The 19,232-nt window shown below is 42.8% G+C and overlaps 3 protein-coding genes across 5 annotated transcripts; all 3 read left to right on the forward strand.

Annotated features, from left to right (window-relative positions):
* The first annotated feature begins 661 nt into the window (after nt 1-661).
* LOC135238242 (G0/G1 switch protein 2-like) lies at nt 662-1,743 on the forward strand. Its single transcript, XM_064306011.1, has 2 exons — nt 662-756; nt 1,046-1,743. Exon 2 carries the CDS (start codon nt 1,085-1,087, stop codon nt 1,424-1,426), a length of 342 nt encoding a protein of 113 aa, XP_064162081.1. The 5' UTR covers nt 662-756; nt 1,046-1,084; the 3' UTR covers nt 1,427-1,743.
* Nucleotides 1,744-4,699: 2,956 nt separating this feature from the next.
* Nucleotides 4,700-6,433, forward strand: LOC135238175 (G0/G1 switch protein 2-like). Its single transcript, XM_064305889.1, has 2 exons — nt 4,700-4,815; nt 5,148-6,433. The coding sequence occupies exon 2, from the start codon at nt 5,150-5,152 to the stop codon at nt 5,489-5,491; it is 342 nt and encodes a 113-aa protein (XP_064161959.1). The 5' UTR covers nt 4,700-4,815; nt 5,148-5,149; the 3' UTR covers nt 5,492-6,433.
* A 2,474-nt stretch (nt 6,434-8,907) lies between these two features.
* wdr77 (WD repeat domain 77) lies at nt 8,908-19,099 on the forward strand. 3 transcript variants are annotated; one of them, XM_064305607.1, is made up of 11 exons: nt 8,908-9,061; nt 9,187-9,381; nt 10,199-10,384; nt 11,166-11,307; nt 11,891-11,940; nt 12,083-12,153; nt 12,326-12,380; nt 13,104-13,175; nt 14,263-14,371; nt 16,593-16,661; nt 17,796-19,099. In XM_064305607.1, exons 2-11 carry the CDS (start codon nt 9,279-9,281, stop codon nt 17,950-17,952), a joined length of 1,014 nt encoding a protein of 337 aa, XP_064161677.1. In that variant the 5' UTR covers nt 8,908-9,061; nt 9,187-9,278; the 3' UTR covers nt 17,953-19,099. The 3 variants fall into 3 exon arrangements, with proteins under 3 accessions (XP_064161677.1, XP_064161678.1, XP_064161676.1); XM_064305608.1 differs by having other exon boundaries at nt 8,951-9,088; XM_064305606.1 differs by having other exon boundaries at nt 8,973-9,381.
* Nucleotides 19,100-19,232: the final 133 nt, after the last annotated feature.

Consider the following 19,232-nt stretch of genomic DNA (forward strand, 5'->3'; position numbering starts at 1 on the left):
TTATGGAAGATAACATCATACTGTCGCAACAAGCTGGTAGGCCATGCCGTCTGGATTAAAACGACTGCTTTATTTGATCGTTACCCGTACAGTCCGGAATTATTTCAATGGTGAGTCGGTGAAAGGGGACAGTTTAGATAGTGATGGCAGTGGAGTTTGTCTGCCACATATTTTTTGTTACGTAATGAAAGGGCATCTGTGCTAGTTGGGCCACAAGTTAGAACTTTTGCAATAAATGAGAAGTTCCCAAACACCCAATGCTTATATGAGTAGCCTAATATTAGACATTCTGGTTGAAACTTAAAACAAATTTATTATTATTTGTGGTTATAATAACGACGACAACAACAAACAATAAAAATTGCAGCAATAGCATCGATTTGACATATTGAAAACACAAATGTATATAATTGCACGATAAAAAAAAAATACTGTTCTGCATATATAGAGGGTATTGATAGAGGGATAATTTTTAGTATTTAAATTCATCTTTATTTTTTGGACACCAAAGGAGTTTTGCTTTCATGTTCAACCTCACGTCTAGGACAAAGGCTACTTGTTCACTTGGGAATCAAGGCACGGGAATCTCTCATGAATATTCATCAACATTGACCCCGCCCAGTAGGCGTGAACAAAGACTTTCAGGTCTTTAAATTCGCGTGGCGCGTGCTTTTACTTCACTCAGCAGCACTTGCTTGAGGCGTTGCGTGGCGAGGGAGGAACAATTAGGATTAACCAAAATAATAACGTATTAGCGTAAGTACTTGTCCAGTGTTGTATATGTTATTTGTATTTATAGAAAATATCTACCTGTAAAAGTGGATTTCTTTTTTCTACCAAGGAAATGGAAATAATATTCACTTAATATACTTTTATGCAGTATGTGATATTTGTTCTGGAAATTCAGCTGTGTTATGTACGTCAAGGCGAAGAACCAGATAGTATTGGTAGCCGAATAAAAAGGAATCTGACTGCATGCAACAAAATCCACCTTTGCGATAGAATATCGGCAACTAACATATTCTTCTTTCCCCGATCCCTGCAGACGGAACTAAAAACATTCAAATTTTCCCAAATTGTCCAAATGGAGACCATTCACGAGATCATCCCGTTCGCCAAGGAGATGTTGAGCCAGAAGCTCAGCCGGCGCATGGTGAAGGTTTACCTGGCAGGAAGTGCGATGGCCTTCCTCGGGGTGGCGCTGGGCCTGGTGGAGACGGTCTGCCAGCCCTTCTCGGCTGAGGAGCCCCTGGACGAGGAGCTGGCCAGGCTGGAGGAGCGCGAGCAGCGTCTGCTGGAGGCTGAGAGGCAGAAAGAGCGGACAGAGGGGACCCCGCTGCAGAGTGAGGTGACCCAGCCCAAGAAGAAGATTCAGCAGGCAGCGATCAGGCGGAGGAGCTCTGCCAACAGACTGCATGCATCCTAAACATACCCCACCACCCCACCAAGCTGTTGGGCTGCTTTGTTTAGATGTGTTTGGAAGTCGAATTTGAAAGTCAACACGAATGTTTGAATGTGTGATGCCGGGATGGTAGAGGGTGGTAAACTACAGACTGTCTTTCAGCCCAAAGCAAGTACATTACTTGCTGCTGTGCAGCAGAAGTCCTGGGAGGTTCAAGACTGGCCTTAACTGTATGAATACATTTTTTTTATATACTGAAAGAGAATGTGTACCATGCATTTGAATTCTGTGTTTATACAATGTTTTTTTCAACTCAATAAAATTTCTATATTTATTTATAATGCCTCCAGGAGTGATGTTTAAAAATCTCTGTGACCTATTCCCAAACTAGGTCTCCATGGCTATATAAAACAAATTATTCAAGCGTTATGAACAAAATAATGAATTTGCAACCACAAAGTTGAACATTCCACCATACCCACTGTAACACATTCTATTTACAGTACCATGGTATTAAATCTTCCCAAAAATACTCAAAATCTGACTTTATTGGCCAAGTACACTATGTTTTTTTATACATACAAGGAATTTGACTTGGTTAATTGGTTGTTCCCTGTGTAACAGTCAAGACAATAATGAGTCCAAGATGGGGGCAAACTGAAAATAAGTACCTAATATCGTACTGCAATTTGTATCTCACGAAGGACTAGTCACTCACTAATGCATTGGTTAATTATATGTGTTACATCAGAAGTAAACAGAGGAAATGTGGTTTGAGGTGGAGTGGAAATCCTAATGTAAAACCTTTTCCAGCAATGAAGTGGATCAGTCCAACTCTATCATATGCTTTACAGTAGTAGCCACCTAAAACAGTGCGGGTTACTCTTCTGGCCACTGTGGATGCTCTGAAGCCTGACCTCTATTGGTAATCATCAAGGAATTAACTTTCCAATTTATATCCTGTTCTGCTCACTCTACGATTGAGGATTACACTTGATGACTACCATTATTCACACATTCAAGCAGGGTGGGAAATGAACACTGGCCTCAAGCAACCAGCCAGCCCCAATTTACCCATTATTTGGTGAGTTTGTCTACCGTACCAGCCACCTTGGCAGGTAGCCACCCATCACTTGGAGGTCCTGTTCTATCCTAAATATCTAGTTGTCTGGTAAAACTCTGAAATTCTGAAACTGCTGAATTCTGGGAGGCACCAGCCACTGTGATCAGTGGACAAAGTTAATTTCCTGACACAACAAGTAACAAGTTTCTTAGCTGTGCAAACCAGTCTGTGAACCAATAAGGCATTTCACCTAATGAAGGGCTCTGCTATCTAAGTGATTAAAACTACAGTGCTGCACATGGGGGCTTGTAAACCTCTCCTCATGCCGGTCAATGTGTTACAGCAAGTGCTCACATCACACTCATTCTCATACCCACAATGCACCTCACCTCCAGCACTGCAGGGATTTCAGAAAAAATAACAACAACTCCTAAGAGCATAAAGTGCACTTGCCACAAGGTGAATATAGGCTGCTAAAACTAGGTCATCAGGGTAAGTATAATGCAAGCTATATGTATGAACATAAACAGCAAGGGGATTCCATAGTTTAAGATCAGTCGTGTTCCATGTAAATGGATAAACATTGGCACACAATATTAGAATATATACTCTTAGAAATACATATGACATCACTTCATGGAAAGAAATTGGCAATATGTGAAAGGATTTATATCATCTATAAAGTAAATGTGCCTGTGAATATATATTAGTAATACAAGAAAAGAAATACCTCATGCACCAACAGACTCAAAACAAGGATGAATAGAGTTTTTTATTGTTTGTTTTTATGCAGTCAACAAGAATGAATGTCACCAGCACTGTTCTCATCAGATGGCAGGCCTACACTGAGGAAATGACACAAACACAAATACATGATCTGATGTTATGTATGAGCCAAAGATATTTTCATTCAGTGATCCACTATAGTAAACACAGACGAAACACAGGTAGTTCTAAAAAAAAAGCTTGCAGTGTAAACCTGATATGTATCACAAAGTTGGCCTACTTGTCAGAGATAACCTGCAAAAAATCATCTCTGGGGTTATTGTATAGTAACACATGCAATTATTCATCATAGTGATATCTATAGGCACATAGTTCTCACAATATAATCATCATTCATTATTTTACTTCTGGCCATAAAACCAGCAGTTTATTGCCTTGATTTCAAAATTTAAGCGTACTTCTGTATTTTAATTGCAGCTACAAAACAGCCACAACAACACAGGACGCGCGCTGTTATTTCAGTCGCCAGGGTGAGAGGGTTCGCAGGCCTTTGGGCCAATTAAAAAATTTATTTTGTACAGCATTTATATTACGGTTTGTATGTTACGTTAATGACGCGCATTAGGCCTATATCTGTTATTAAAAACTTATTTTGCGATCTACGAGAATAACAGGGCGAGAACTCAAATTGATTTTTCGTACGGTCAGAAATAATTTAAATGTTTAACATTAATGCATTCATGTCGGAAATTCATAATGTGATTATTAAAACGAACGTAGACCCAAATGTATCGGTTTAATATTTTTCACTCCTTTGCCAACCTCCTTTACGCCTCGATGCTAACTAGGTGAAAGGGGAACTGACTGCGGCACAGTTGGAATGGATCTTGTTTGTGTAGGCTAAGAGGTTTGCATGGCGACCGAGTCTTGTGCTCACCTACGAAGACGGCGAGGTTAATAAAAAATTTTTTTTAAAAACTGTATCATGTAGGACGTGTTCACAACAGTGGAAAAGCTACCCATAAATCAATACGCAGGGTGCCAAAACAATGTTCATCAGCATAGCCCAAACTGATGACGACGACAATGGCGAGTTTTATTAATTTAAAAAATATATACTTATTAGATATCAGTTTGCTGTTCCAAAAATCAATCAAAAGTGATTTTTGATATTCGCGCTTTATTGTGTATTTGATATTTGTAATTAAATAATGAACTGAGATCAAGTGAGAGATTTGGATTATTTTATGGAGAGCTCACGTCCATGCCACCTATACGTACAAAACGGCAGTGTTTTGAGTTTAAAAAAGGAATTTGATACGTTTACACAGAAAGATACAACAAAGTATCTTGAATCCGTATACATGATGTGGTTGTGAAAACTGCTCCTAATTTAAAAAGAAACTTTGTGAAAATTGTTGCAATTATTTCAACACCTTTTCATGAATATTCATGATGTGATACAATTGGGCGTGCACAAGGAACTCGATGTCATTATATTTGTGAGCCGCTTTCTCTGCCCTCCACTCAGCAGCAATTGCTTGAGACGCCGGGCAGCGGGCAACAATTCGGGAACTGGAATTACACCAAAAGATTAAAACAAAGCACAAAACAACCCCATTAAGTAAGTATTATTTTGTGTGTGTGTGTGTGTTTTACAATGTCACATGATAATATCTCACTGTAGATGTAACGTTTATTTTAAGGCAGTAATGTGGACCTTGTAGAACTGAAATCGCAAGTATTCAATATTGAAATTCATATGTAAGATCAAGCAAAATTAAAAATCATATGGTCCCACTTTATTGTATGTTGTCACGTGGATATAGCAGGGTAGCATAAGCACATGGAGACTATTTGAACATGGGATATTGTTTGATAAATTATTTTTCTCAGTCTCCATTTGATTTGTTAAACAATATTCAGGCATGTTTGTTCTCTGTACCAAATCCTCAGAAATGGAGACCATTCACGAGATCATTCCGTTTGCCAAGGAGATGTTGAGCCAGAAGCCCAGCCGTCACATGGTGAAGGTTTACCTGGCAGGAAGTGCGATGGCGTTCCTCGGGGTGGCGCTGGGCCTGGTGGAGACGGTCTGCCAGCCCTTCTCGGCTGAGGAGCCCCTGGACGAGGAGCTGGCCAGGCTGGAGGAGCGCGAGCAGCGTCTGCTGGAGGCTGAGAGGCAGAGAGAGCGGACAGAGGGGACCCCGCTGCAGAGTGAGGTGACCCAGCCCAAGAAGGAGATTCAGCAGGCAGCGATCAGGCGGAGGAGCTCAGCCAACAGACTGCATGCATCCTAAACACGCTGCTACACACACACACACACAGATACATGCACACCCTGCCACACACACATATACACACACACACACGTACTGTACTTGCACATACACACATGCGCACACAGAGACCGGAGACGTGTGCCCGCACACACACACACACACACAAAGACAGAGACCACAGACATGTGCATGCACATACACACAGAGAGAGAGAGAGAGAGAGAGAGAGAGAGAGGAAGACAGAAAGAGAAAGGAGAGAGAGAGTTCCATGACCATGTGTTGAATGACTAAATACAGACTTGATGTATGAATGACTGACAAAAGACTTGAAACCACCATGCCATACATGGTGATTAGTATGTGTTGATACACTCAAAGTGTCACAAAGAAAAACAGCACCCATACCCTTGTTTCCGCTTTGAAGTCCACAGAAGACCAGACAGACAGCTTGATTAATTCTGTTAGGCTGCTTTGGTTTAGCAATGTAAGGGAGTCTTGCCTGACAAAGCAAAGGTTTTAGCCATTTAGCTGAAGTCCTTATCCAGAGCAACATGCACAGCTTACATTCTTTTACATACAGTCCATTCATGGAGCTGGGTATTTTACAAAAGCAGCTCAGGTTAGCCATCTTGCTCGACGGTACAAGAGCAGTGCTCCACCTGGGAATGAAACCTGTAAGCTGTGAAGCTGTAAACCCAGTCCTCTAACCACTTTGTTACACGGCCAACCAGTAGTAAAATCAGAGCGAGGTAAAAAAGACTCCCAAGATGAGGATATTTCTGGCTGCTGCGCGGCTGGGGGTCTTGCGTGAGATCCATGACTGTCCCGTACTGTGATGTTGATGATGTTACACTTGTTGATTGTATGAATATTTTTTATACAGAAACTCCCATGTACTGTATTTTTCAGTGCTGTATTTTCACTGTTTTTTGCAACTCAATAAATAGCTATATTTATTTACAGTGGTTCCAGATTTTTCTGTCAATTTATTATTTTGTCCATTTATGATAACCCCCCCCCCCCCCCCCCCCCCAAAGGACCAGTCACTGACAGGGGTTTTACATGAATGTATTATCACCAGCTGTGATACTTTAAATCAAATGGTATATGAACTGAGAGAGTGGAAATCTTCATCAGAATCCATTACCAAGTATTAAGGTTGTGTAGCGCCACCCCAGAAAACATATTCCAGTAGCCAGTGGTGGCTATACTTACAGCTAACTATGGATACGGTGTAAAGTCTGACCTCTATTGTTAATCATCAAGAAATGAAATGGGCTTTCCCATGTATGCACTGTCATGCTCACTCTGTGATGGACTACACTTTTGTTTTCACATGGACGTTTGCAATTGTAGTCCACTGACATTACAATACTACACAGCTGACACTTCAAAGTAGTTGCAGGTAACATAAAATGTATATTACTTCCCAACAGTTTTTTTTTTTTTTTTTTCGTTTTACATACTAATAACAATGGACACATGTCTGGTAGGATCATTTGTCTTGCTGGGAAATACATATTTACTCAGCCCTGGTAATTGCTATAAAATTGCTATATTTACCACTATTTACATCATCATACTACAATAGTGCGAGCTGGAATCACAGAGAATCGTGAATCTGAAACCTCATTGGTTTGGTTTAGATTTCTGTCACTCACAATACTTGTCACAGTGTCAACCATAAAGCCTCATGAAATTAAAACATTTAGTACATCCCTTGACTTACATATTTTATTACCTTATTCATCTATCACGTGCTTCGGATATGTTATTTGATGCTTTCAACTGGTCTTTAACTGTGTTGTTGCTGACCTCTTCCACATTAATCACGCTCCATGCCACACCATTTGTGCCAATATGATACTTGTAACAGGCAAGAGTTCACTGAGACTCATTGTCTGACTAACAGGGAAGATGGGGTGAGTAGGTTTTTCATCTTTGCGCTAAAAACATGCAATGTTCCAGTTAATCAGACAACAGGATGTTTCAAAATGTCCAAATTGTACACTTCGGTCCAGCAGGCTGTTTGCAAAAAAAATGTAGTTAACACACATTCAAATCATCAACTGATTTTGTTCATTTAAAAATTTTCATTCCTGACCAGTGACATAACAAAACACAACCAAGAACAAAAAAATAAACATTTCATTTGTTGATTATGCAAATGTCTATGAGTCCTAAACACTTAGCTCAGAAAAACTATTGGACCCCCAAACACACACATATCACAGCTTACATTACATTGATTCATTTAACAGAGGTTCATATCCAGAGCATAAGGGTATAACTAGGCTACATCCACCTGTGTTACAGGAGCAACAGTGCCATACCAGACTAACAACATTCCCAGGCAAGCCAGTAACATCACTGAAGCTCTTAATGTATTAACTGCCCCAACCTAGAACCATAACACAAATTACGATCAGTTGAACCATAATCAGCCGATACAAATATCAGCTGATGGTGTTTTGTTCTTTTTTTATATCTTTAAAGCTGAGCCTTGAAAAGTCATGGGAGTGGGCTTCCAACAACAGGACCGATTTAATCCATTTAATGACATGAAGTCAGAGGTCCTCTTGTGGCTGAAAGTGGCAACTGCGCGTTTTTAAGTGATTGCAATGACAGGTAAGCCGTCTGCCAAGTTAAAGGTTGATGAGGAGCACCATACCTGCGTAGCATAGGCCAGGGGTGCACAACAATGGCTGATCCGTTTCAAGATTTTGTGCCAGTTTTTTGCTCTTAATTATTTAATACATTTTACTGTGCTGAAGTGCAAGAGCGAAAAAGCATGGTTTATAGAGCGGTCAGAAAAGTAAAACTAAGGTAATCGGTAAGAAAAAAAAAACTGCAGTTGTGCACTCACAAGATATTTCAGCGGTTCACATGATATAACCACATCATCTATTCTGCTCAGACTTTTTTTTTTTTAAACAATAAAAAAAACAATATCTGTTCAAATATGACCCGTTTTAGGATACACAACCATAATAATAATAATAATCAGTTTATTTTTGTTGAAATGAACATTTTTCACATTGATGTTCACAAGTTACTGCTCGTTGTCTATACCGTTGCACTATACCTTGATAAAACGATATCTACTGTAAGAGGATAGCTAAAAATCCCTTCATTCTGCGGAAACTCAATGCTTTTAAATGAGAGAAAATGCGGAACATATCTTTTGGTTTTACATATTTTATTCTCTTGTGGAAATTAATATAATGCAGATCTTAGGAAGAGGTCTGACCATCACGGTTTCCCTTATTGCTACAACTTGCGGAACCCGTTCTCCACTGACTTGTGTTCTCCTCTTTTGTTTGTAGACTGGTTGCATATATTCAGGTTTATGTGAATGTTTAAAAAAAAGAGTTGTGTTCTGCGTTTGTTGTCTACAATGAATGAATCATATTTCATTCAACCATCTTAGGTAGGCTACTGGGGAAGATTGGACCCGGAAGCGGAAAACTGTACTGCACGTGGTGAAAAGGGCAGAAACGGGGCTTTGCCGGTGTTTCATTCATTTACGGCGTTGGCATCGAGACGAGAGATACCGAGTACCGGGACTGCAGGAATTTGGACTTGAGTGTGAGCGGGAGAGGGTGGGCCGTATAGGTGGGGGTGACGGAGTCGCATTTGGACATTTTTGCATGTTCGTTATCCGGTAGTGGGAATACAGGTGTTTATAGCTGGAGTATCTTCGCTGATTTCAGAAGATCCTCGCGGAGTTACTGCTACCTTGCATGCAGTGCCTAGAGGAAGATTTCAGAATCCCAAGTTTTTTGGATCAGACAAAAACGCCTGAATGAAAAGCACGGCTACCATGATCAAGGAAAACCGTTGGAACATTCCTCCAAATGCACCCGCGTGTATGGAAAAGCACTTGGACTCGGTACATTACAGGCCAGGTAAAGAGCGAAGTAACGGTAGCTAATGAAGCGTTAGTTCATCAATCGTAGTAATCGATAACTAGCTGCAATATTTATTTAGCTAGCTGGGTAACGAACTTCTGCAATTCGCTTGTAAAACCAAGTGCTCCTAGCTGGCCTAGCACCATGCGGTCTTTTCAAGAACAAACCAGTATAACTAGCAATATATGTTTTCCCCTGCTAGCTAGCTAACAACTTCATTTTAAAAAATTGCATGACAAACTTGTTGGGTATTTAGGTTGTTAAGATCATATGTTATCTATGCGCGACTTTCTTTTAGTTTTAGAATGCCTCGAGACCGAAGGAACCTAAATGTTGATGTAGGTACGCGTTGAGCCATCAAAACTAGCCAGCTATTTGTAGATTTAAAAAAAAAAAAAAATATATATATATTTTTTTGGCTTACTTCCCCACTTATTGGTTTCCTTTCCTTATTCAACCCAAATTCGTGTAATCCTTATGAATTATTCCCCACTATTGATTGGCTTTATGTTTATTTCTTCATATGTATACTCACTGTGCTTTTATTGTGCTACACCTTGGAATACACAACCGCTCAGTTATGTGTAGGATCACAATGTCGTTTTCCTGCCAGTCTAAAAGCTTTAAAAAAATAAATAAATAAAAAACCCTCCCAAAAAAAAAACATTTTGCATATAAAACATTCGCTTTATATTTTACCGTCATACTCAGATTGTGGAAAGAACATTCTGTAATGTCAAGTTTCATTTACGTTCAATTAAATGTTTTTATTTTTAATTTTTATATGGTGTTTGCATTCTTCTCCCCCTTCAAGATGGTACCCTCTTGTTGGGGGCCTCCAGCCTTACGGGCAGGTGCTGGTTGGGCTCTATCTGGGTGTACAAGGACCCGAGGAAGGCGCCCAACGAGGGGTACTGCAATGCCGGGGTGCAGACGGAGGCCGGGGTCAGCGAGGCGAAGTGGCTGTCCGGGAAGAGCATCCTGCTGGCGTCAGATTCGGGTGAGTTTCTGGATGCTGTGGGTTACACGGTCCCCCCCCCTCCTCGGTGCTGGATGTTTTTCTCTGGGGTAATGACTCGAGGGTGTGCCGACAATGTTGATCCCCGTTCTGTCTGCAGTGGGTGGACCCGTGAGGCTGGCACACCTCATGTATTCTGGACACATCTGTGGAATCGACTGTCATATTGTACAGTATTGCCTAGAGTTCAGTTTCTCGATCCACCTGACATCCTCTGTATTAAGAAGGAGACCAGAATGATTAATCTCTCATGTTTGTCATGTTCTATGCTGGAAATTTCATATGTCAGTTGATAATATTTTTTTTTTTTTACATATGACCTGTCACTAAACCTTTGTATTTTAATGTGGCACATTCCTTGATTAATTCACTTATTCAGTATGCCAAAGCCTTTAGATGGCCTTAAATTGTGTTTTGTTGTTCAGTGCCTGAGTTATAGGTGGCGTTCTCATGCTGAAATGGCTACATTTAATATTTAATGTGCTTGCCAGATGAAGGTTTAGAAATATCTGAACTGCTGCAGAGAGCTTCCCCTTTTTGAGTTTCGGATCAGTGTTATGTGCAGTGCCCTGAAAGAAGGCATAGTGATGGAATGGTGAAGCTTACACAGTATCACAGTGTATTTCTTTTGACCGCACCGTCTTTTGATTGGTTCATAACAGTCCGTGCTTGACAGTTGATTGGATAACCCATTTTAAGCCGCCTTCACCAATCGGTAAAAAGCCTGATGAGGTGTTTGTAATTGTCCGACTTGCTTCCCCAGGTGCTGTGGAGCTCTGGGAGCTGTCGGAGGACGAGAGCCTCTTGGTCAACAAGTTCAGTCGCCACGAGCACGATGACATCGTCACCAGCGTCAGCCCCGTGGCCGGGGGGGAGCAGGTGGCCAGCGGCAGCATGGACGCCTGGTCAGTTCGCTTTTGAGTCTCCCCCAGGTGTGCGTCTGTGCTGAGGGTGGCACGTCTGAGCTTGGCTCCCTCCTCATGCGCTGTAGCGGATGGGCAGTGCCAGTTCTGCACAGGCTGAGAGATGTATACCCCCTTAAAGCTTTGTGTTTAAAGTTTTTATTTCTTCAAGCAGGGTGCATGTCGAGCCCCATTAATTCAAATGGTGATTCAGAGACATTGAAGACTGTAATTTGCCTGTATTTCATAAAGAAAGGTTTCTGTCTCCATCGTGCTCTTTAGTGTCTTTCCCAGTCTTCCCTGTCCTAAAAGTGTGGAGACTGGAAAAAACATTTGGAAGGCAGAACTTTGGAACTGCCTGTGGTTTGCTAGGTTTTGATGAATAAGGACATGCACACACTGCTAATTGATTTGCTTATGCTGGCCAAGATGTTTCATGTTGGAACTTCATACAGACTTTTTTTCTGTTTTGGATATGTGGACGACAATCCTAACCTTTTAGAAACCCAACAAATTGGAATGCCCAATTGTACTAAAAGAAAGCCCTGTGAGTGATCACTGTCTCAGGACCTGTCTTCTCTTTCAGCATCAAAATGTGGGACCTTGCTCAGCAAACGGTTGTCAACACACACAAGGGTAAGATTAAGTAGTGCTTGCACCTGACCAGGCCAATTAAACAGTTAAGAGCATGTACTGAACATGTGACTCTCCGGGAATTAACTGTTATCATCCCCATTGCCTAGCAACATGTTCCCCCTCTCTTCCGCTGTGTGTCCAGGTCACGCCGGGTCTGTAATCTGTGTTTCCTGCAGTCCCACAGACGAATCACTGATGCTGTCCTGTGGGCAGGTAAAAAAAAAAAAATCTTTTTTTTTTGTTTTGTTTTTCTGCACAGTGTTTATCCCCAGTTTCAATCGGAGTGCTCGATAGATTTTAACTGGTTTTGGGGCTGTGGAGCCAGGCTTTAATGTGCCGCTCCTTGTCCTCAGTGTTCACTGTTCATTTCTGTTTTTTCACCCAGGATGGACGCTTGCTGCTCTGGGACAACAGGAAGCCAAAGCCTGCAGCTCGATTAGGTGAGCCGGGACAGTCTGAAAGATTAAAGAGAGAGCTTGTGCAAAGGAGAGTGAATATAAACCCCTTGAATTTGTTCTTGGATATATTTCAGCCTGTCGTACTTTAGCAGATGTTAACTGCTAAATTAACACAGGAACCACACCTGTATGGCAGAACCTGCTTTTCGTGTTTTGTGCCACTCTATTCATTTGTGTTTCCACCTTTTTGGCCACTGCCTTTATGTTCACATTCAACCTGCTTGAACAAAAAAAAAAAAAAAAGATTTTCTCTGTCCTGTGCAAATTCTGTTCTCAACAAATTAAAGGTCAAAAATGATATGAGGACTGTATCAATGCTCAGAATTGCAGCATCATCACCATTCCAACCAAAGCATGATCGCTCCACCCATCAACACCATCTGTCTATGCATTTTCCTTGTGTAGCCTCAGCTATGATGTCGGCCATCTTGGCATACTTGGCAGTGACCTTAGTCTCATTGCATTACATTACATTACAGGCATGTAGCAGGTGCTCTTATCCAGAGCGACTTACACAACTTTTACATAGCATTTACATTGCATCCATTTGTACAGCTTCATATATGCTGAAGCAATGCAGGTTAAGTACCTTGCTCAAGGGTACAACGGCAGTGCCCTACCTGGGACCTTACCCATTACACTACATTGAATTCTGGCTTGAAGAACACTTGCTGACTTATTTTCATTTTTTATTTTTTGTTACAGAGGTTGTGGCCCCCAGCTGCCGGCCCATTTGCATAGCCTGGCACCCACAGCAGAGCAACATATTTGCCTACGGTAAGCAGCCCCCCTGTGTAGCTCCTGCCATGATTGGCATGCTGCGGAAGCATTCACAGTGAGCTCACATGAATTTAGGAATCCCTTTCCAGCCCTGGCTAAAGCCAGTAGTCTGCACCCTATGTGGGGATCTCTTCGGTAACCAGGAATTCATTATAAATGACATCACAACATAATCAATGTTTTGGCCAATGCTGGGTCTTTGTAAAGAAATCTTGGGTAAACTGTTGGTTATTTGGGAGCTGTTAACATGGTATGCAGACTGGTCTGTTCTGTCCTGCACGCACATTAAAGGTTATGGGTTAGTATAGTTTTGTTTTTCCTGACCCTATTCATTAGACACTTGAAACAGTGTACATGACTAATTTATGTTCTAATGAAAGCATCTTGGGCGAGATCCAAAAATAATGGTAATAAAGTTTTGAAAAGCTCACCTATGTATAACATCGGCATGTGAGAGCTCTTTAAAGATTTGGAAATGTTGCTGTATAACTTCAAATGACTATCTTCATTTGTATGTATACTTATAAAAATACAGAATGCTATTAAATCTGGATTGATTTTCTATCACCACCTGGTCATTTACTTAAAGGTCACTTACTCAAGGATGTGCAGTACTTTTACTGAAAAGACCCTCTCTAGTAAAATGGTATTTAAAAATCAGTTGCCTCTCATTTTCCAAAAATGAACACATTTGATTTATTTTCAGACGATTCTGATGTATTACTCTGAGCCGCCCCACCCCTGCCTCAGTTTCCCCTCCCTGTTCACTTACTTTGCTGCACCTGATCCATGTTCCCTTGTTTGCATGTTTTACTCCTGGGCTTCCTGTCGATGTGTAGTCACTTGTTTGCTGTTTTCCCTGTGGGAGGGAGGGTGGAATGAAAGTGCGGCCGTAGCATTTGGTTCACAATCGGTTTAGCGCCGCAGACGTTGGTAAAAGACGCGATGCACATGGGATGTTGTATTGATTAAACACAGATAAGTGGTGCCGTGCGGTGTCAGAATCCCACGCAACCTGGCTGTGGCGGCCATGTTGTGACGCAGCGACGGTTTTGTGCTAACTGCTCGTTTTCGTGACGGTCAGGTGACGAGCTGGGGCGCGTGACCCTGAGGGAGCTCCAGGAGGGCGGGAGCACCCAGACTGTGAGCCCCCACAGCCGCAGGATCTCTGGCCTGGCCTACTCCACACACAGGTAAACGCTCCCCTGGCCTACTCCACACACAGGTAAACGCTCCCCTGGCCTACTCCACACACAGGTAAACGCTCCCCTGGCCTACTCCACACACAGGTAAACGCTCCCCTGGCCTACTCCACACACAGGTAAACGCTCCCCTGGCCTACTCCACACACAGGTAAATGCTCCCCTGGCCTACTCCACACACAGGTAAATGCTCCCCTGGCCTACTCCACACACAGGTAAAGCCCCCTGGCCTACTCCACACACAGGTAAATGTCCCTGGCCTACTCCACACACAGGTTAATGCTCCCCTGGCCTACTCCACACACAGTTAAACGCTCCCCTGGCCTAGTCCACACACAGGTAAACGCTCCCCTGGCCTAGTCCACACACAGGTAAACGCTCCCCTGGCCTACTCCACACACAGGTAAATGCTCTGCTGGCCTACTCCACACACAGGTAAACGCTCCCCTGGCCTACTCCACACACGGGTAACGCTCCCCTGGCCTAGTCCACACACAGGTAAATGCTCCCCTGGCCTACTCACACACAGGTAAACGCTCCCCTGGCTACTCCACACACAGGTAAATGCTTCCCTGGCCTACTCCACACACAGGTAAATGCTCCCCTGGCCTACTCCACACACAGGTAAACGTTCTCTTGGCCTACTCCACACACAGGTAAACGTTCTCTTGGCCTACTCCACACACAGGTAGACGCTCCCCTGGCCTACTCTACACACAGGTAAACGCTCCCCTGGCCTACTCCACACACAGGTAAATACTGATATGAGTTCATGACTCAAATGGGTAATGACTCCCTCTGTTTCCATGTGTTGTCAAAAACTTTGTGGAATACTTGAATTTTGCACTCTGAGATGTTCTCTGGTGGTTTACCCATTCTCCAAAATTGTTTGCTACTAACTGTATGAGTAGCATGCATGGAAAAAATCCTAATAGTTGTGAATGGTATTGTATCTCCTGTAAGCCACCAGTGACTTGAGAATCAGAGATGCACAAACTCTCTGAAATGTATTTTTGTTTGAGAGGAAAAAAAAGTATGATGGCTTGCAAATTTATTTCTGGGATTTTCCTCTGTTTAGGAGGCTGTGATAGGTGGCTGCCTTGTCTATACCGTTATCCTCCCAGACTTGTAATGTACTTACTGCAACCTTCTGTAGAAGGGGTGTTTACCTTCTGTAGAAGGGGTGTTTACCTATGTATGAAGTTGATTCATTGCAGTTCGCGATTTTGCCAGAAGATGGCGGAAGTGCCTGAATTAAGTAGTGGCTTCTCCAGTTTTTGTTCGTTGCGACACATATGAAGACAAAAATCAAGGTTCCCCATTCAAGCCCATTATTAATTATGAAGTTACATTGGCTTGATGATACTGTTTTTAGATGACATATTAAGGCTGTGTAATGTCCATTGTCATGAATATTTCTGGGCATGTAATTACTATGTAGATCAAATATAGGCTATGTGATGATATAAATACCTTGTCCAAGTCAAGTGTCACTGTGACATCAATAGCTCATCCAGGTCAAGTGTCAGAGAATTTCTTTCTGTCTCACAACATACAATTGGCTCTGTATAGCAAAAAGCCCCCTTGTCATAACAAAGTTTCTTGCTTTCATTCAGTTTTCTTTAATTCTGTGATAACTGTGTTCCTTCAGTTTTCTCCACACTGTTCTGTTTCAAATTCGGGCCTATAGTCACATCCCCTCTGGGGTATTGTGTCGTTTGGCATTTATTAAAATCCACTGATGGTGTAGGACATGCTGTATGCAGTTTTTCTTTCTACCTCTGTGAAGACCGTTGGTTCATACTGGTGCTTTTTTTAAAAATTTTATTTTATTTTATTTATTTATTTTTTCCTAAAGGGGGGAGAGAAGCTTCTGTTACTGTTTTAAAAATAAGTTGTTAAGATCAGTTGAGCAATTGTAAATTGAAATGCAGGATGGAAATGTTATACTTCTGCACTGTGACTGCTTGGCACATGCATGATACTGACTGGATACATGACTGGAATTTTAATGGCTTTACCAGAAAAGCCTTCATGAGTTCCAGTCTCCGGTTGGTGCATATGTTTAAAAGCTAGAGAGGTCTTTGCCATTCGGTTCTGTTTACATCTAGTGACAACTCATGACCGAGCCGTTTGCCCGTCCATCAGCATGTCTGATCTGTATCGCACAGCTAAAAGCTAACAAAGCAACGTTTGTCGTCCTCTCTCAAAGTGCCCCTCTTCTGGCCTCCGTGAGTGACGACTGTTCCGTCGCGGTGCTGGATTCGGAGCTGTCGGAAATGTGAGTATGGCCGCGTTTATATTTCAGCCGGCGCTGTGAAATTTCGTTGGCCCCGTGTCCTAAGGCGTAGGCTGTAATGCTGCGGGGTCCGCGTTAGTTAGCCCTGCTAACAGACGTCTGCGGTTAATCAGTGCGGGAAGAGGGAGCTCTGGCGCAACCCGCTTAGGCTAGCGCCGTCTGTTCACGGAGCGATAAAAGGGAAATCCAGCCTGCGGTTGTTTTTCCAAGTCGCCAAAGTTCAGGACTGAGCCGAGCTATCAGCAAAAATGATGTATCCGGCCTCGCTTTATCCCGGTCAGCCCACACCGCAAACATTCCACATTGTGAAAAGTGTGTTCGCGGTGCGCTATCGGGTAACACTCGGTTGCACATGGCATGTTTGTCCTTAACTACGAGTAACGTATTTAAGGAGGTGGTGTACCCTTCTCTTACATTTTCTGACAAAGCACATTCCTGTTGGTTGAGCAATGACTGGGATCCTGAGATTACATATTTTAAAAAGAAAGATCGGGATGAGGATTTGTTTTGTGGGACCTCATTACATTACATTACATTACAGGCATTTGGCAGACGCTCTTATCCAGAGCGACGTACAACAAAGTGTATAACCATAACCAGGAACAAGTATGACGAAAGCCCTAGAGAGAAGTACCGGTTCAAGTACAGGGAACAACCGCATAGTTCAACTTGGACCATCAGGGATTTGCTCATCAGGGATTTGCTTTGTCATAATGAAACTTTTCTTTTGAACTTAATTATCATATCAGTCTTGAATCAATTCCTACCTTATTAATATATTACAGGCTCAAATTTTTGGTAGTAAAAAACAAAAAACAAAAAAAAAACTGGTTTGATTTTCAAAGATTATATGCATGATACGGCAGAGCTTCTTTTGCTTGTCCTTTCTGTTTGAGCATACTTTCGTTTACATTCTAAGAAGAGAGCAGTGTTTCATTTTATAAATGTCAGATGACATTTATAAATGTCTTGGGAATACTTGAGACTTGAAACAGTTTATTTGCAACTGGCAAACGTGAGATTACCTGTTGAGGGCCTGTAACAGTGTAGCAGGGGGCTCTTGTCGAATCAGGTTCAGTGTTGAGACCCGTCACCGTGTCTGTCCCTTTACCTCAGCTTCAGAGACCGGAGGCACCAGGACTTTGTGAGAAGTGCATGCTGGGCTCCTGGAGGTTCGGACACCCTGACCACGGTGGGCTGGGATCACCAGGTCTTCCACCACAGCGCGGGACAGGCCCAGCCTGCCTCTGTAGCCTCCACCTCGCCCCCTTAACCCCAAAATGGGGGTGGGGGTGGGGGTGGGGGTCGGGGTTGGTGGGGGTGGGGGGCAGCGTGGGTGGAGGTCACCAGGCAACAGGCTTCAGGCACAGAGAACTGGCCATTGAAGAGGGCGAGGCTTCGCAGCTTCAGTCCAGTAGGTCCGTCACCCAGCACGGGGGCTTTCTTGTGTCATTGTTTTAGGGTACCTCTGTTTCTCCAGCTTCTGGGCAGGTGGAGAAAGCGAATGAGAACTCATCCAATCAGATTCTGTAGCAGTCGGGCGTGGCCAGTTTAAGGAAACGAGGCACTGCTGTTGAACCCTTTAGCAACGCACCGACTCTGCACTCCTTCAGTAAGTAGCCAGTTGTAGAAATATATAATGTATAAAAAAAAGCTTGCCTGGACAAAGGCATCTGCCAAGGAAATGATGATGATGATGATAATAATAATAATAATAATAATAATAATGAGGATGATGATAATGATGATAACAGTAATTGATGGATAACATTAATACCAGTAAGGGCTGAGGCAACATAGTGCAGGTATGGCCAGGCTGCTGTAATTTTGGTTTGGCGCTGTCCCTCAGCAGTGTGATTTTCCTCACACTGCAGCCCAAGCCTTTGCCCTCTGTGAAATGGCCTTGAGCTCCATGCAGAAAATCAAGTGTGAAATGGCAGCTATCGCGCCAAAAAAAAAGGATTACATCGTTGCGTCAGATTTATTCCGGCGACTGTTCAATTTGTAGCTTCCTCAAAAGTACTTGATGGGAGTGAGGGCGTGTTCATAGCCGCTGAACTGGAGGAGTCGTTGTGCTAGTGACCCCGAGGGTCGACGCTCGAGTGCCTCTTTCCTTCCTTCCCGTTTGCCTTAAGTCAAACCTGGCCGAGCTCCTCAAACCTATGCCTCCGTACTCTGTGTCTCAGACATCGACGCTCCACAGCAGAGAGTCTCTAACCTACGGCATCTGGCCAGTAAAACACCTCTCTCTCTCTCTCTCTCTACTCACCTGATCCAAACGGTTTTGTTCAGAAAAGCCATTCGCTGCCCTGTGTGTGTACATGTCTGGTGTCTCTACTCTAAGGCCTGGAGCCTAATGGCAGTATAGTCCATTGTGTTCATTTTTTCCCCCTGTCCTTTTAATAAAGTTTGTATCCGTAGTACTTGGTGTGGCGTGGCAAGTAATTTCTCAGCGGGTCTGTTAACCGCATGTGCACTTTCACACTTTCGTTTGTGAATTCTGCAGAGGAAGTAGTTTTAAAAACTTGATGCCTTTCTCCTCCCCCACAGATT

The sequence above is a fragment of the Anguilla rostrata genome, chromosome 13 (assembly GCF_018555375.3).
Source record: "Anguilla rostrata isolate EN2019 chromosome 13, ASM1855537v3, whole genome shotgun sequence".
Lineage (NCBI taxonomy): Eukaryota > Metazoa > Chordata > Actinopteri > Anguilliformes > Anguillidae > Anguilla > Anguilla rostrata.

Bases quoted from the DNA above. Each gene is read 5' to 3' on its own strand.
- wdr77 (XM_064305607.1), top strand. From the start codon at position 9,279: ATGAAAAGCACGGCTACCATGATCAAGGAAAACCGTTGGAACATTCCT. The intron at 9,382-10,198 runs GTAAAGAGCGAA...TCCCCCTTCAAG, and splicing joins CTCGGTACATTACAGGCCAG to ATGGTACCCTCTTGTTGGGG. The intron at 16,662-17,795 runs GTGAGTATGGCC...CCTTTACCTCAG, and splicing joins GATTCGGAGCTGTCGGAAAT to CTTCAGAGACCGGAGGCACC.
- LOC135238175 (XM_064305889.1), top strand. From the start codon at position 5,150: ATGGAGACCATTCACGAGATCATTCCGTTTGCCAAGGAGATGTTGAGC.
- LOC135238242 (XM_064306011.1), top strand. From the start codon at position 1,085: ATGGAGACCATTCACGAGATCATCCCGTTCGCCAAGGAGATGTTGAGC.